Raw genomic sequence first — 18,982 nt, forward strand, 5'->3', positions numbered from 1 at the left:
GTCCTGTACACTGCACACCAGCAAGAGGAGGAAACTGCAGCTGTTACTTACAACCTTGCCTTTTGATGACCTGTTTTGCATTTGGACACTTGTAGACCAGATTTTTGGGGGCTTCGTTAGAGGGCGGGCGAGCTTCTGGACTCAAACTAGAAGAGAGACCAAGACTCACCTGACTCAACGCAGTAGTGGATATCCTTCCTGCAACTCTTCCTTCCAACATAAAAACTAGTTCTTATCGCCACTACGTTTGCCAGCTGAGCAAATCACGAGCAGATTGCGGGTGGGCTCGAATTTCTGCACTGTGAAATTGAATCAGAGGAACGGAGAGGCAACACAGCAGAGGCATTGTGTCCCTTCAATTGAAACACTAACCAGCTGAAAATATCAAAGACCATCCTGGACAAAGCGCTCCTCTCAAATCTCCCTTGTTGCTCTGAAATCTGCTGTTGAAGTAGAAAGTGATCAAAAGCTGCACAACACTCAGAGGAGAGGGAAGCAAAGGGGAGCATACACGAGGGCAAAGGATTGCGTGCAGGTGCCGGGACTGCCATGGTGCGCGGAGGTGGCGTGGTAGTAGCTCCGTCCTGCTGGGGCCTTTGGGCATTTGGCGCCCTGTCTCTTGTGGCACTTTGCTTGTCGGACCAGGCCATCCGTTGCCCGCTGTGCTCCGAGGAGAGGCTGGCCAGCTGCCGCCTGCCAGACGGCTGTGAGGAGACTGTGCGGGAGCCTGGCTGCGGCTGCTGCCCCACCTGCGCCCTGCCAAAAGGGGCGCACTGTGGCGTCTACTCGCCCCGATGTGGCACGGGCCTCCGCTGCTACCCGCCGCGTGGCGTGGAGAGGCCACTGCACTCGCTGATGCACGGCCAGGGGGTGTGCACTGATGAGAGAGACGTGGAGGAGAACTCAGGTGAGAGCGAAGGGGTCAGAGTCTGTTTGAACTGATCACAAATGCATTTCATTGCACTTCCTGCGTTTAGTTTTTGACAATTACAACTAGGTTCAAAACATCAAAGCATTACACCACGGTTGATATCTGCAAATGTCTATGTCAAGATGCTCTCAGAGTATGATGCATGTAACAACGGTCAGCCACAGCTGGCCAGGCCTTTGTGGACCCATGGCTGAGCAGAGCAGAATATTTCGGCTCCCTGGGCCTTACCTGAGCTGGGCAGGGTCAGAGTTGTGTGCGTGTGTGACAATGTGCTGCTTGTTTACCCTAATCTCGGCTAAGCCCTGAACCAGAGCGTGGACACACACCAGCTCCTAACGCAGCGCAGAGAGCGCACACAGTCCCTCGGCTGTCTTGCGGCCGCTTGCTGTGAAAGGGGCCCTGATGTAAGATGCAGAGCAGAGGAGAGCGCTGTGGCGATAGCTGAGGTGGGCGTGTATGCATGGTTGACAAGTTTCTATGGTATGAGTGTGGCGTTACCTGATTTAGTGAAGTTAATGCAGATAGTGACACTAACAAGTCACTTTCCCAACAACCCTTGGGTGTGCAATGACCTCATCCTGACAGTGTAAAACTGAGATTCTGCAGCTGCAGGTCGTCGTGCAGTGCGGGCAGTGAAATGAAATGCATAGTGGTGGTACTGGGGAAGTGAGAATCTGCATGTGTGTGTGTGTTTGTAATGGAAGGAGGTAATAAAAGCTGCTGTATGAAATGACTGTAATGGAGTGTGGCCAGTCTGGGGCTATTAGAGCTCTCTGCAATCAGTAATTCACTTGGTGCTCTTTCATGGACGCCCCCATTCCTCCTCCTCCTGCTGCTGCAGATGTCTAACCCTCTTCTACCATTGATGTCTCTATCACACTCTTCTGGTACGCCTTCAAATTCTCCTCTTTGTTGCAGCATTCCTTTTGCAAAGAAGAAAGTCTGTTTCCACTTTCTCACAGTGGGATGTCTAATCCTGGACGTCTTATCTGCAGATCCGGTTTCAGTTCACTGCTTTGACGTTAACTTCTTTCCACCGATGAAACAACCTCCACTGTTTGTCTTCCTCTGCTCTCCACAGAGGGAGGGTGTTGCTTTCCACTGTGCCACACAAGGCAATTGTTATAATGCATCGTACACAAGGTGGTTCTTCCATTTGTTCCAGATTATCAACTAACTGGCCTGGTGTTGCTTCCACTGAACCCAGGCTCCCGGGCAGTTACTGGTAATGGCAGTAGGCTATCTGCTAGCGCCAGAACACCAAAGATTTGGATGGACTTAGCCAAAATATAACTCCCACATCTCTCATCTTCTTTGCAGCATCTGTTTCACCCCCATACCACCCCCCACCCCCAACAAGCCTTCGAGCGCATCGCCCACCGCGTCCAGCTCCTTCATGAGGATGAGCTCATCGGCACTCTCGCTGCCAGAGCTGAAATGAGAGCCTTCTGCTCTCTGTGCAGGGCAAGCATAGGTTAGGTCGGCACATAGCATGACTAAATGGAATCAGAAAGAAGAGGAAAGCTGTTTGGAGCATGATAATAAAAAAAGGAGGGCTGTCTTAAGTTGCCCCGGCTCTGTCCATCCACACCAGCTCACCGCGCACAGTGTTCTCCCTGAACATTATTTCTGCTTTTCCATGCTGCGTCGTCTGATCAGCTGACCCCGGAACTGGGTTAATGCACTGGGGAGAGTCTCGGGTCCTTTCTCTAGGGCGGGGCGGCAGTAGATGGAAGATTTTTGGAAAGTTCGTGAGTTGTTGTTTTTTGGTGTTCTGTAATATGAGTTCTGTTTGCCTCCACACTCCTTCTCACCCCTGGACTCTGTCATAACAAAGCGGGGGAAAGCTCTGTCCCAATAAATCTCACTGTAATCAATTCTTCTGGGCAGAAGCTCACATCAGCTGTATAAGAATGTTCAATGTAAACCATGGCAGCGGAGAGACACAATCAGAAAGGAGTGTGGGGAGAGGCGAAAGAGCAACTCCAGTCACAAGCAGGAGATTTCCTTTGTGGTGCATTCACCGTACTATGCATTATTAAAGAAGGGGGTGCATCTCCTGAATACATGTCTGACACTGCCCCAATCCTAGCAACAGTGAACATGCTAGATAAAAATAGAAGAGGGTTTTTAAAAACCAAGAGAATTCCTAATGAAAAGGACCCTGGGCCAGAGGCAGATCTCGGCAGCCCTTTGAAGGGGATTTAGGATGTTCAGTCAACGACAGTTACAGTTACGCTAATAAATACTGCAACATAACACTTGTATTACAAACATTTGTGCTGCCTCATGGGTTCCACTCCATTTTTTAAAGGCTGATTTTCTGTTAATGAAGCAAATATCCCAGTAAAGGTTATTCATGAAATCAGGCTGGCAAGACCTATCTGGTTCAAAACAGTGTATTTGTCTCTAAAAGTGTATCACTATTTTGGAGCCAAAATTTCCATAGCAACAACAAGCACTGCCCTGTATCTTATGTCAAGGTCTGAGACAGCTTTAGTGCATCTTAATATCCGATTCTTAGAAACCCTCTCCATCTATAATGCTTAGAATAAATCATCATGCGTGTGTTGCCATCTGTTCCTGCATTCCTGCTGAGTCTGCCCCGGTGTCTTTTTCAAATGCTTCCCTGTGACAGTAAAAAGGATATTATTTACAAACTGATACAGATGTCAGATATGAAAAGTCTTACACCTACAGGCAGCGAAGGCGTTGCATGAATGAAGCCGTCGATGGAGCCAGACTCTGTCTAACTACGGCCAATTTACTGTGACGCACACAGGGCTTTATGAAAGCAGCATGCTAACCTAGATTCTTCTTGCTCTTGCGAGGGGGGACTCCTCAGCACGTTTTGGGAGTCGTGAGCCAAGTTAAGGATGTGGATGTATTTTCACGGCGCATTATGAGGATTTTCCCAAACCTCTTTCTGCAGATGTCCCTTAATGTTGTGTATTTGCTTACTTTGGGTTGTGCAGCACATTTTTACAGCTGGGGCGCTCGTGCAGGAGTAAATGTGATTAGCCCCCTTCTAGTGTTGGAGCTGAGAGATACATAAACAATCCAACATGGCCATGAAACAGGCCTAATCTGTCAGCGAGATTTCATACCCAAACCTATTAACAGTAATAACAACAATGAAGTAATCTCTGTGTCAACATCTTGATAAATGATGAAGTGCATTGCCTGAGCAGGGGTTATTACTGTTAATTTATCCATTTCCTAATATTGTTTTTGTAACTCAAAATCTAGGTAGTGCACCCCTTCACCGACCCGTAGAAATGCTGTCGTGTTCGTTTCCTCTCCCTGCACTCCACTCAAGACCCTGATTCTGTACTTATATTAAAATAGGAGCAATCCACTTGAAATGGAGTTAATGATGTAACTCAAAATAGTTTGACCTAATTCACTGCAGCTGCAGGTTTCTCTCTATTCATAGATCCCCCCCATCACATGTAGTAGTAGTAGTATCAGTGCAACAAGTGATGCATGGCTGAGATTTCCCCAGCTCACTGTGACAGAATAAACTCTCAGATCTGCAGGCAAATAGATCTACAGAAGTAGAGTAGTGATGGAGTTATGTCCCTGAGGTTAAAGATGCCAGTTTACAGTGGAGATCAAAATTAGAGAACAACTAATCAATACTTGATTTATTCTGAAATACTGTTATTTTCTATTGTTCATAATTTGATAGAATATCCGCTGTGGCTATACCACTGCTGTACTGGCATGCTTTTTTAAATAACCAAGGCACTTCAACAAAAACCTTTATTTTGTGAAAAAGCTAAGCTAAATTAAAGAACTCTTTCCGATCCCTCCCAGTTATTGGTGATAATCTGGCACCCGGTGACAATTTACTGATCCGTTGGACACACCCTATGTATCTGCAGTTCTCCTGGTTACTTTGTAAGATGGCAGCTGCTCTAAGGAGACTGAAACCCTGAGGCAGCAGGTTGTCCAGATGAAGGCCAAAGGGACCACCCTCTCAGCCATCAGAGAGAGGTTGGGTGTTTCAAGTCTGTGATTTCAAGAATATTGAAACTTTACAAAGACACAGATTAATTTAGGTCCCTCAAAAAGGCCGGTCGTCCACTTAAAACAAGTTAAAACAAGAGGACAGGATTATGAGAAGCCTCTCAATGGGGAATCGGTTCAACACTGCAGCTGGAGTTGGTCTCCAGTTCAGTGCTGAACAGGGCAAGGATCTGTCTCTGCACACAGTGTCTCATGGTTTAAGACAATTTGGACTGAAAGCCCACTCTGCAGTGACCAAACCTCTCATCAGCAGAAAGAATAAACTAGACTTCCCTTTGCTGAGGAGCATGTTGTGTGGACAGAGGAGAACTGATCCAGAGTGACTTCAATGATGAGAGAACGTTCAGTTTATTTGGGTCTGATGGAAACATTATGTTGGGTGTAGGACTGGGGAAAGACTGAACCCAAAGTGTGTAGTGAAGTCAGCTAAATCTGGAGGAGGAAGTGTCATGGTTTGGGGATGTTTTCTGCAGCAGGAGTTGGGCCTCTTCTGAATCAGCCTGCAAGTTTCATCCAAAACCGCCTGCCCCCTGTCTCACTGTAAAACAGGTTAAGCAGTTCCTTCAAGGTAAGAATATTGAAACAATGAAATGTCCAGCCCAGAGTCCAGATCTAAACCCCATAGAGAATCTCTGGGAAATCCTCAGCAACAAAGTAAGAAACCCACTCCAGTTAGTGAACTGTGGAAGAGACTGAGTCAGAATGGACCAAGATCAAACCAGAGCAGAGTGAGAAACTAGTGATGTCCTATGGGCACAGATGTGCTGAAGTCATTCAAAGCTGTGGACTCTACACTTCCTGTTCATTTTTGAATCCTAGAGAAGAAAACATTGTTGAAATCTTCTCTTCTGACACAGTGGCTACTGATCTCTAATTTTCCTCAGTTTTTTTTCACAAAATAAAGGTGCCTTGGTCATTTAAAAAAAAAAACATGCTAGTACAGTTTAGACACAGCAGATATTCTATCAAATTCAAAACAATAAAAAATAAATCAAGTATTTATTAGCTGTTCTCTTTTTGTGATCTCCAGCGTATATTGTTGGATAAGTGACACAAATGCAGTTGTCTTTAAACATGTTTTGATGTAGACTGAAATACAGAACTATGAACTATGAATCTCAGAGGAGGCGGCGAATGTGGGAAAAACCCTCTCACTGCTCTAAAGTTCCCAAAACATGTTCTATTTTCATCATGCAGCACGACATTTTGATCCAAAAGATTTTTGTCAGAATAAAGAATAATGTTTATTCTGATGATGATCCATCTGGAAGAGTTTCTGCTCTGTCTTTTATTCATATTGTTTTTCTCTAATCCACACCTGTGTGTCTGTTATATCTGTCTCATTTGTCAAGCCTTTCCCAGCCAAAGTATAGGCAAGCAAAATGTTTTATTCATTGAAAACTAAATAAACTGCTGGAAAGCTGCCTTGGCTAGGAGTGATGGTGGTTTTATTTTTGGAATCAGTTTTGGTGAACTCTACAGCAACAATGTTTAGCAGAATACTCCCATATACAATATATAATATAGAATACCTGTGTAATTAAAATGGGGCGTGTGTAATTTAGGATTGAAAGTAGGCATGTGAAAATTCCTTTCAGATTTGTTAAAGGGTAAATCAAGACTTAATCAAACCGGACAGTAAAGTGCTGCTGCTCGGCTCTCTTTGGATTCAGACTGACAAACATGTCGTTCTTCTGGATGTCTGTATCAGTTGAATGGAAAGTGGCCAAAGCAGCATCAGGCAGTGCAGTACAGGTTTCCTTTTCACAAAGCTTGCCTTTGTTTGTGTTTTTAGTGTTCCTTAGACAATTGACACTTTCAAAAATTCCATTGGCCCTCTTACAGCACATGCTGGTGGTCTTTAACAGTGTTCTTATAACTGCACAGACATCGACTCTGATGATTTACTGATTCAAAGAAATGTTCTGCCTGGAAACCAGGATCCAGTGTTGACTGAAGAGAACAGATTTTTGGTAGTAAGCCTAGTTGGCTTTTGAGTCCGCTGCCAGAAACGTATCAAAATGTTACAAAACATTCTGGAGGAGAGGCCTCCCCAAAGAGTACTCATTTTTCAGGAGATTAGCTGCTGTCATTACAGTATAATCTATTCAATCTTCTAGCCAAGGTGTCTCGTGAAATACACATTTTAAATCACTCTAGGGAACTTTTATGGACCAATATATTTTTTACAGGCTAACTCCAATGTTTGTTAAACATAAATGGACTAGGCAGTCAGCAAAGGCCTCATTAATGGAGTTGATGTATGTCCACTGAGCAGCGGCTCTCCAATGCACTAAATGCAGAAAACAAATAGTATATATAGGATTAATAAAGTTGAACTTAAGATCCCAGCTATACTGATTGCACCATTGCTCTACTGTTTTATTGGTTTCTTTTGTATTCTGGACATTAGATCTTTTCTTTTACATAAACAAACATTGTAGAGTAAAGCAGAGTAAAGTTATGTTTTACTGTACTCTGAGGTTAAAGTTGTACTCCGTAAGATTTCCATCTATTTAATTGCCTTTTAAGTTAATATCGATCAAATAGTGAGTTAAAACAATGGTGATTAATCATATAAGCCACTAATGAAAACACTTCTACTTGCCTTTTGCCGAATATTCCAATATCCGTGTCTGTGGCGACAGTCGAGGGCTAGTATGTACATTTATGCTGCGTTCACTTGTAATAGGAAATCCCAACTTCAGTCAGTAAGGGCAGAAGTCTAATAGGAACATGTGTGTGTGTATGGATTAAAGAGGGTTACATGGGACAGACTGGAAGTAGAGAGGTGAATGTGTTTCAATAAAGTTTACTAAAGAGCAAAAAAAAAATAAAAAATACAATTGTCAACACACATAGTGACCATGAACGTGACAAGATGGAGGTTCTGAAAGAACAGGCTCGCCTGCAGTTACATCTTACCGCCAAAGAGGCCGCTAGAAACAACGTATCTCAAATCTGATGGAGTACAATTTTAAAAGCTTTAAGTGTGTTTGGTCAGAAACAGGACACTTATAACCGCACCTGTTGCACGTGTAACCCTGAGTAATAGTGATGTCACGGTGCACTGACACGCTCTGTAGTACGTTCCCACATCACTGCAGCAAAATGGCGAAGATAAGGGTTTTCTTTTATAAGAATACTTTGTGACCAATATATGTTGTAACTTATACGACCATAAAGACCCAGATAAAGCAACCCGGCTTCAAAGAACGAGTGGTGACCAAGGCCAACTGTTCCATCTTCTCATGTCACCTGTGTCTAGCACAAAGAGTTGCACTTGAACACACTGCAAAGACTACAGCCAACAGTGCGCTAGCACATGCGGAGGAAGTAACTATCCATACTAGCAGGCGGCGGGAGTCTGTATACATCATTCAAAAAGGGAAACAGGAGGACTGACATGACAGATTCAAGACGCTAGTTAGCCATTTAGCTAGTTAGCATCAAGCTCACAGTAACACAAGCAGTAACAAACTGTTTCTGCTAACAATCTCAGTGTCTTATAAAATAATCTTACCTGATTAGGCGTTTGTTTACTTTCCTCACTTCTGTTTGTCTTCTGCCAATCAGAGTAACTTATCTCGCTGACCGCCTATTTAACATGCTGAATCAGCTGAAAAGCCGCTGACGAGTGCTGGCCGCCGCAAGATCTAGGGTGACTTTGACAGTCTATCTACCTCACTTCTTGAGCAGAGCACCCTGTTGCTATCTTCAGTGTATTAAGAGCCAACATTTATTGTTTAAAAGTGCATCTCAGGTTTTTATACAAAGCTCTCAGATAGTGGACACTCTTTTGTCTTACATCCAAGATCTAAGCTAGTGGAAGTATAAACCACAAGGAACATGCCCTGCCAATCTCGCTGAGCATAACTAAATATTTATTTTAGGAGGATATTTGTCTCTGAAGTTTACATGTTCAGCCTTGAAGACACAAACAGTGGAATTTGAAATGTGCCTTTAGTTCAAAAATGACAAAAGATGACAAAAATATAAAGCCTTCGCATGGACTTGTCATCATGTAGATTCAATTATGTAATGGCAAAGAAATTGTAAAGTGAGGCAGACAGTGTTAATCTGAAGGAGAGTGCCTGCCAGTCAGATTGCTCTCTTTATCCCATAATCAATGATGCTCACACGTCTGATGGCCAGTGTGACGAATACATTTGCAAGTGCGGCAGTTGATGTGACAACAAATACTTAACTAGGAACTAGATTGAGCAAACAGTTTACTGTGTATTATATTTGGAATCTGTCAGCTAAGTGCTATCATAATGGAGCTTTGTGTCCACCCGACTGTGTTATTGATCAGTGCTGTATCACAGTAATTATATGTAACAGTACTGGCTATGTGACCATCTGCTAATCAGATGCTGTAGTGACCTCACGCTAGGCTCTTAAAATAGCAATATTTGATGATGAATCTAACCTGCCACTTAACAGGACGTGCTCTTTGTCTCTTTGGCCATAGTTTCGGCTGATTACATTGCACCAAAAGACACAATGGACAGTATGATTCTGAGTAGGATTATATATATATATATATATATATATATATATTATATAAGGATCTTTCTTCATCTTTCCTTTGCACCTGTGACCTGTGAACGCACTGCAGTGTATCAACTCTAGGGCTGATAATGCTCTGTAGGAATTAGATTTCAAAAGCCAAGAGCTGCTGATGGAAATCAAATGAAATCACACAGAGAAGTGGCAACTTCCTCCATAGAAAACAGCGGTGGTAGCAAACAGGACATGCCACCCCTGACCCACTTCTAAATCACTTTGGCTCGCCCTACGAAAGAGCGTGGAATCAAAAAAGTGTGAACTGGCAAAAGAGGAGAAAGATCAACGTGGAACAAAGGAAACAGCTGAAACCCTGTTGGCTCTGGTGGAAAGAAAGTGCTGATGAGCGAGCCTTAACAGCAACAAGCCTAAAAATACAAACAGCCAAGAGACACTTCCCCTCCAGACAAGCCAAGCAAAGCACGGCGACTGTCTATGAAGTTTAGAGAAATACGGTCACCTTCCAAATCCTTTCCCCAAGTTGTAAAACAATGTAGCCATCACCAGAAAATGACCCAGGATCAAAATCCTAAATACAGCAGGACTAGGACGAGCTCAAGAACTAGTAGTGCAGAAAAATGCTTGCACTGGTTTGGCTTGTGTGTACGTATGCCTTCATGCAAAGAAGATGTGAGAAAAAGAAAAGCACATTGAAAAAGATTAAGAAGGCTCCTGAGCTGCCTTCGTTGTCTCTTTGCCAATAGCAAATTACTGAATATCTGGCAGCGACCTTAGATATCAAACAGAACTCAGATCTGGTTCAATGATCAGAGCAACATCAGCTTCAAAACAGTAAAACCACACTCTTTGATTCCAGTGCCAGTCTGTACAATGCCATGGGTTATGACCAGAAAGCACAAACTCTGCCAAGTCTTATAAGCCACAGTTGAAGAGTAGGTGAAGAGTAGCCCGCATGTGCACACAGAAAGGCACACACAACCTATCCCGCATTCTGCCCACCTTGTGCCCCTCCACCATGAACCAGCTCTCACAGAGGTCGTGCCCACTTGTGACAGTGCAAATACCCTCTAACAATCTCCATCTGGCACAGGCCGAGGTTGTTGTGGAGGGGTGGAGAACGAAGAGGGAAGGGGGGCATTTCCTGAGGAAGCAGCTGGCTGCCTGCAGGGCCACAGAACTGCAGGATTATAGGGATGCAAAGGTGAATGTGGCACAGACCACAATGTACCGAGGGTGGCAGAACAGGGGTGGTATCGTTTAAAAAGCCTCACGGCTCGTGGCATGGCTGTGGTGCAGTAGTTGAGTACCAGGGCGAGAGCTGAGGTACATAGTACCCCCCAGAGCGGGAACACAGCTCTGTGTCCTTGAGGTTAACCTGGCCTCGTTTTTAGCCTACATCTCACCATGTTCAGCTGTATGGCATGTTATGAAAAAGGACAAGGGGGGAAGGCAGAACAGCTCCTGCTCTATATCTGACACCCAAGCTAAGCATTAAAATAATGGGTGTTGCCCTATATCGTACTCATATCATTAAAATGTGCTATTATTGTGTGAGCCCTGCCATGTTTTTGAAGTTTTTTATAGTGCAATATCATTATTCACCTTGTTGTTGAAATGAAGGAACTAAAGCATTATTCCTTGCCCTTTAGCGATGGACAGGCAGGATGAGATCATCCCTGAACACCCGAACAACAGCAATATCCGGTGCAGTCCGCAGGACAAGCGCTGCATACAGAAGACCCTGGCCCGACATCCTCCAAAATCCACAAATCAGAGAAGCAACACCGCCAGGGAGGAGGCCAAGGCGGCGCTGGTGAGAGAAACGATCACCTGACATCAGTATCACGGAACACATCAAACACAGACAATCCCCTCTGCAGCACATGGCTCAGCCCCCGCAGGTGTTTTGCATTAAGGCTTTAAACTGTAGTTCCAAAGCAACGAGCCTAACAAACAGGTTATACATCTACAAATTACTTATTTACAGACTGGAACAGTTAATTGCGGTCTTGCGAAATAAAGCACAGGTGCACATTGACATCAACATGTAATTTGCTGTTTTGACACTGTCAAGAGCAGAATCATAACATCCCCATTAATCATTAACAGGCTGGTTTTACGACATTTCTGTACCTTCATTCAGAACATAATTGTTTAACATGAATGCATAGCGATGCCACAGTCTCCCGCATAGTTGTATAGTTAATGTTTTGAAAGACTTTGTGGGAATGCCTTTGGATTAGCTGTGCTGAAAAGAAATCTGCCAGAACGATGTATTCACATGCAGTCATTAGTTGGCTTGTAAATTCAATGCAGCTGACTCTCAGACCTATTTGCAAATACATCAACATGCACACACAATGTAAAGGTGTTGCCATTTGTTGTGTAGTGTCAAATTAAAACCTGTTTGATGTTGAGTTTATTGAGGCTGTGTATCTGCATTGCAATACTGTAAGCAAGGCGATATACTGTGATTTTAAAATATTATTTCATTATTAAAGAACACACCATCATATGCATAGATTGTTACATTTGAGGGGAAGAGTTTACCGGCTGAAGATACATTACAACACATTTAGACCGTCAAAAACTGCATGGGATTAACGTAAAGTGTCCTTACAGATCAGATATCTTGAGGTCAGAGGTCAAGGGACAACTTTGGAAATGACCATGCCAGTTTTTTCTTTGGCAAACTTTAGAACGTTATTTTGCAGACTTCCCAACAACATATTGCAATACTTAATGTATTGCTATTTTTTTACACTCCTCCACTAAATAAATAAATGACATTGGCAAAATTAAAGTTGGGATTTCCCCAGTTCACTTGGTAACCTACTTTGAAATCAAACTCTTAATTTTCTTTGGACATTGCATATTTATTATTCATGAGTTTTTATAAACAAATATGGCATTGATTTTGAGATTTTACCTAAACTTTGTCATTATTTTCTCCTGAAAAATTGGAGAGAATGACTTGGCATTCATTGCTACACAGCAGTTTTCTTACACTGGTGCAAACATCTACCAACATCTGGAATTCTGCTGATGTGTATGAATTGATTTCTCCTGCAGGCTCCTTGTCGTGCTGAGCTGCAGAGAGCACTGGACAGATTGGCATCAAATTCCCGCACACATGATGATCTCTTCACAATCCCCATACCCAACTGTGACAAGAACGGAGATTTCCACGCTAAACAGGTCTGTGGTTTCAGGCACACACAGTTGCTACGAGCTTTATTGAATTATTGAGTAGATCGCTATATGGCCATGTGTAGCCCTACTGATGAACTGTGAATTAAGCCAATACAAATACAAATGCCTATCTTTGTACTTCAAACTGTTCCGTTCAAACTCCATCATCAATCAGTTGGCCTAAACACAAAACATGCCTCCAGCCAATAACATATTGTCTTACTAGTTCAACATCAACACAAAAGTGTCTCCAAAGCAGACCGCCATGGTAACGCCAAGACCTTGTTTTTCCAAAGCTCACACGAAAAGCGATTTTCCTTTCAGGAATCAAGAGTTGAAAGGTGTGTGTGAAGTGGTTTCTCCTAAACCGTTAACAATAATCACTTTATTGCTGTGATGGAGGCAATTAGCTTTTGGATGCCATTATTTTTGTTATTCTGCCTTTACAAAATTGGGCAACTATGCAGATAAGAGTAAGATAATCAGAGAACATAAAATACAGATAAGACTGCTCTGATTTGGATATGCAATCAAAGCAACAGACGCAGAGTGAGTGATAAAAGGAAAGCTGTGCTAAGGCAGCAGTCATCAACAGTCTGAGTTGTGTTGATTGTGTAACGTGGTTGAAGTATCTCTGTCTGCTCAGATTCACAGGCATCTGTTAACTGTTTAACTGCGATAAACCCTATTGGGAAGTAAAGCACAGGTCATTAGGGACAACTGGCAATTATTTCATGGCAGGGTTACTCTGAGATTTTTAACTGGTCTTGGAGGCCTTTTGAAACTGTAAATCACTACAGAGAAAGTCAAAAAATCACCCAATAAATGCTGTATTACAGGAATTGTTAAAAGTTCACAGATGGAATTTCATGGGCTGCGAATCAAACTTGAAATTCTTCTCACAGTCGGGGTGTGAATCTTTTAATATCTCACGATTCTATTCAACTTTCGTGGGATCATGATTCAATTAAAATTTACTCTTGATTTGATTCATAGAGGTGCCAATTTCAGGATCTACTCCAGTGTGCTGTGTGCTAACAAAGGCTGTGTGCAGGCGAATAATGGCGCGAAAGCAGAGCAAAGTGTGTATGTATAGATTATGAGCTTCTATATATATTTTTTCAAAGATAATTTTGGCAGTTTTCAAGCCTTTATTAGATAAGACAGACAGGAAATGTGGTGAGGAGTGGGGGAGACATGCAGCAAAGGGCCGCAGGTCGGAGTGGAACCCGTGGCCGCTGCCTAAAGGACCTTCAGCTTCTTTACATGGGGAGACTGTTCTGACCACTGTGCCACTGGCCACCCCATGGGTTTCCATATTTGATAAATATATATCAACTGATTGCAAAAATGTGAACACACAAAGTTGAATGGACTTTATTACCAGAGCAGCTGCTACCGGGGCAAGTAGGTAGGTCTTTCAAAACACTATTTTAAGAAACTCTAGGTTCACTAACAACGTCGTTGATGCTTCGGTTAATGTGTAAGGACTCTTATCATGCCACTGCAGAGGTTTGGTGTTATTTTGAGCAGTATTAGTGGTTAAAAAAGACGTTTAAATGCCTTCACTGCACTGCCTCGAGCTAATCACTGTTAGCCACTCTCCTGGATTTCTGCGTTAATAGTTTAAAACTGTCTCGATGGCTTATTTGATGTAAGTAACATGTCATGTGCTTATGGCCAGGCAAAGCAGCTTGTATGTCTTTTTTCACAGCAGTGGTCTCCACTCTCTGCTGTCACATCTCTAGATCTCTCATCTAAACGATAGGGTGCTACGGCAGCGTGTAGCGCTTCTGTCAGAGACGACAAGCTAAAGTACCTAAAGTAAATATGCAAATAAAAGGAAAACGCACAGGCAATTTAGAGACTCAAAAGAGTAAAAATAAGTACTACAACACTGATGGAGGGCTACCAAACCGGCCCTGCTGATAGGAAGTGCTCAAAAGCGAGGTCCAAACTATAAACAAAGACAGGTGAAGAGAGGAGGGCTAGGCTAAAGCTAACTATCGGCTCACTACGCAGCGTTTTCCTCGCCAATGTGCAGTCTCTAGCAAACAAAATAAACTGCAGCTGTGGATCACCACTCATGAATGGATTATGGAATGCAACATGATGATTTTCACAGAGAAATTGCAACAGCAGCAGCGTTCCCGATTGCACCATTGAACGGGATGCTTCATCCTTCAGTCTCGTTCAGATGTAACAAGCTGACAATTCACTATTAAGGTTATTTTGTAGAAAAAAATTAAATAGAATTTGGAAGTTGTGAGTCTATTCAGAATCTTAGAGGATAAGAACCTTGATTGTTACATGGATCAAGTTTTTCTAGTAGGGGCACTGCAGAGTGGTGATGAGTGGTTTTCACATGAATTAAAAACATTATCTAATTAACAAATTATATAATTAATAAAACACATTTATTAAATATTTGAACCTGCAGTTGAAGAAGCTGTTATATGTCACTAAAATATTCTATATATATCCTTCCTGCCCACAGTGTCATCCAGCACGTGACGGCCAGCGGGGAAAGTGCTGGTGTGTGGATCAGAAGACAGGCATGAGGCTGCCGGGCCCGCTGGAGCTCCGAGGGGATCTGGACTGCCACCAGTTAATGACTGCTACCCTGAGGGATTGAGGAGTGAAGTGGCAGTGGGGCTGTAGGACCAGCTGAATTCTACTGGTGCTTATTAGTAGAACTACACGAGGAAAGGACTTCACTCTAATGCCTCACTTCACCTGAGGCCAACGGTACTTGAGCCTGCACAACTAAAAGGAAACCATTGAATTGAGTTGTTTTGCTATTTTCTTTTTCTATGTGTGAGAGTATGTGATCTCTGAGTCTTTGAGCACTTGTTGTGTATCGTTTCTATTTTGTGAACTTCAGACCGATAGTCGTTAGACACGTGCGCTTTAAAGTTACAGGTGGCAGAAAAGCCTTCTACAGATAACAGTTGTAATTGTCATCTTTGTTAGAGAGCAAAATGTGTTGTTTTTTTCTGGTCCGACTTCAGTAGAGTGTTCTTGAAAAAGTAAGAAAATGAACCCCACCAGATAATCAGCTGTCAGCATTTGATTTATTCTCTCTGGAGCGCTCGATCAGTTTGAATTACAATGGATGACAATCCAGAAAGAATCACTTAAAAAGGTTTGTGTACTTGTTTTTCACACAATGAATGCAATTGGTTGTAACGTGTGGCTCTTATCCTACTGTGCTATATGTCGCAAACCACACCCATGGTATAAGTAGGTTAAAATGAATGAACGTGTGTTTGCAAACACAAAGTCTAGCTCAGTGACGACACAAGAGTAGCAATAAAAGACAGGATGAGAACAGATAAAATGAAAAAAGAAACAGGAGAAAGAAAGGAATGCAATCCCCTGTCTTGAGTTACCAAATAATAAGCCGTAGCTTTTCACTCCATCAAGACCAACGTGAAAAGTGAGATTAGTTTGAGCAACTGAATCTCTGAAAGGCCAGAATAGATTTGCTTTATCGCCCCGTGGTTAACTCTGCTTCCTCTCTTTGCCCTCGAGCTCTCTCTAGCAGCAAGGTCCAGGGGGGCTGGCAGCGTAGCAGGGCTACAAACTCTGTACACTGCTGATAGGATAATCTTATTTCTCCAGCTGGTGCTAAGAAGCCAGTGTGACTTTCATGTTTGTATGAATATGCTTCAACATACAGGATTTCTCTCCAAACAGACTGCTTGGCAGAACTTTGGTGGTGCTATATACTGATTGTGCCAAAATGCAAAATGCAAAAAAAAAGACATAAATAAAAAAATGGCTTCTGCACTGTTTGTTTAGTATTGGAACAGAAGACTCGGGTTTTCGGGAAGTATAGCAATTAGCATCAGCAAGTGCGAGGATCACGAGCTATCGGCAAAGACTGCTTTCACTGTTATTGTTAAAGTATAAAAGTAACAGACCTCAGCACTGCCTCTGCAGCTATCTGGCTCTTTGGCCAGTGTAAACTGCCGATGTGACATGTCTTAAATAAGCAGTGTAATACATTTGAATTATTGAGCTCCTAGTTAACATAAAGCAATGAATGGAGGACGTGTAGCAGTAAAGATAGAATGATGATAATGTGGAAAGCAGAACTTCCTCTGTTAATCTGACAACGCTAGTTTTCAGTTTTCATATCACCTGTAGGGCATCACACTAATAATTAAAGGTGTATAATACCAGTGCAAGTGACTTAGCTACTCATCAAATATTTTAGATACTGTAGGCGAGACTGATTGTACCGGTGTGTGCATTACGAGTTCAGGGCAGAGCAGCAGGTTTAAGCTAATGCTGGTGTTTGTCACCACCAGATATGGACAGCCTGCTCTACCTTCCATGGCAGACTTTAGTTATCATTCACTCAAGCACAAATTCCTCTTGTGTGGATGGACGGGCATTATACGTGTTGTTGTCCCACACAGAACCGCATAAATGTCAACCTAACAAATCATCTGTGTGTAGATTACAGTGCAGATTTTGTTTTCCCTCGTCTCCACACTCTGATTTTACCCCAACATCAGGTAAGCTTTAAACAGGACTATTGGAGCACAACACACCGAAGGGAGGTACACTTAGCTCCACACGGGAATGAAAACGTGCCATGAAAACTATTACTGAAAACTATTATTATTATTATTGTGATTATTATTATGCATTTTTGCACATTTTTTCCATGTGGAATTTGGTCTAACCTTTTTTTCTAAAATACAGTAGTATGCATATATGAATAGGGAGTCTAAGAAAAGTAAAATTCTCTAATTTTGGTGCTTCTCTCAGTTGGTTATTTTGCAAGGTAGTGGGGCAGCCCCCTCTTAGTCTACTTATCGCTCGTTTGGTGTCTTTGTCAAATAAGATTTCGTTAGTTGATTAGCTTCTTTTTTTTTTTTCATCTTTCATGCTGTTTTTTTCTTCCTGGAAACGTGTGAGCACATCTCTGGTAAACACAAGATTTAAAGTGATGTTTTTTTCACGATTCTTTGCGGAGAAACTCAGCTTTACAGATCTATCGATTAAATCAACGAATCAATTAGTGAAGGTCATGGTTAGTTGACTAAGAATTTCTTTAATCGAGGACAGCCCTACAATGTAGTAGAACATTTAGCCTTCAGATGTGAAAAGTAGTTGCTCTCCCCCTGTAATGTCAACCCAGCACACTGGGGACAGCTAATAGGAATCAGACAAATGTCTCTTATCCTCACTGAGGATTTCCCTGCTGTATCTTCAGTGCACCATGAAGGTCATGGTCTTAGGAAACTGGAATCAAAAACTTACACAAATCAAATAAAAGGTAACTTCTCTGTTGGCCTAGTTCTCGTGTATAATATGAGTCAGAATTCTCTGCTTTTGGTTCCCAGTTACTAACAACAATACTGTGAGGAATTTAATCACTGCAGCTAATGGTCAGTTTGCTGGAAACAGTGCATTGGCACCTGATGACCACTTTTATTTGTCACTAATGAAATAAATGCATCCAAAGGCAGTCGCCAAAACAGACAGACGATAGATAGAAGATGGTATGGGTGGAGAATCATTGCTACAGCTTAAAATGTCAAATACCAAATATCCTTAAACTTGTTCCAAAGACTACAAGCAAACTATCTGGAGACATCAATACTCATTCAGTGAACTGCATGCACTCAAAAACGTTTTTATCTCATCATAATTGACTAATCAAGTGTTCTAAACACTTTTTTTCTGTTAAGTGTAATCATTGAGAGGGATGGCAAATAGTTGACTTTGTGAAGGCCTTCTAACTAAATAAACTGTGTATTTGAGCTATAGTACGTTGCTTGATCTCTAACTTTACTGTACTGAACTGTAATTGCATTTCTCGACACTAGACTGTTCCTGTTTGCCTTTGATATTATATATTAATGTGTAGAAGATAAGATGTAATGTTTGCATGCATACAAATGGACTGGGGTTGGAATCAAAAGATAAGCTTGTGTGTATCTTGTCCAGAACAAGGACTGTTATACTGAAGCACTGAAGTGATCAAACAACTGAAATATTGACTTTCAACCAATTAAATGTTCAGTTACACTGTAAATATTTACCTGACGAAAATGTACACATTGTAATACATCAATTAAAACACTTTAGAAACTACAATTGTGTTGCTATCATTATTAGTAGCAGTAGTAATATTAGTTGCATCATTGGACGATTTTAGTTAATCGTAGATAGATATTATCATACAAACCATAATTTACATAGAGTTGGGACGTTGATTTGCAAATCCTTTTCAACCTATACTGAATTGACCACACAACAAAGATAAGATATTTAATG

General features: G+C 42.1%; 1 protein-coding gene across 1 annotated transcript; it reads left to right on the top strand.

Annotated features, from left to right (window-relative positions):
* LOC310964560 (insulin-like growth factor-binding protein 4) lies at nt 1-18,749 on the top strand. The gene is made up of 4 exons (XM_083937737.1): nt 1-907; nt 11,143-11,306; nt 12,566-12,691; nt 15,183-18,749. Exons 1-4 carry the CDS (start codon nt 550-552, stop codon nt 15,318-15,320), a joined length of 786 nt encoding a protein of 261 aa, XP_083793863.1. The 5' UTR covers nt 1-549; the 3' UTR covers nt 15,321-18,749.
* The last annotated feature ends 233 nt before the right edge of the window (nt 18,750-18,982 follow it).

This window comes from Echiichthys vipera (assembly GCF_963691815.1).
Source record: "Echiichthys vipera genome assembly, chromosome: 2".
Lineage (NCBI taxonomy): Eukaryota > Metazoa > Chordata > Actinopteri > Perciformes > Trachinidae > Echiichthys > Echiichthys vipera.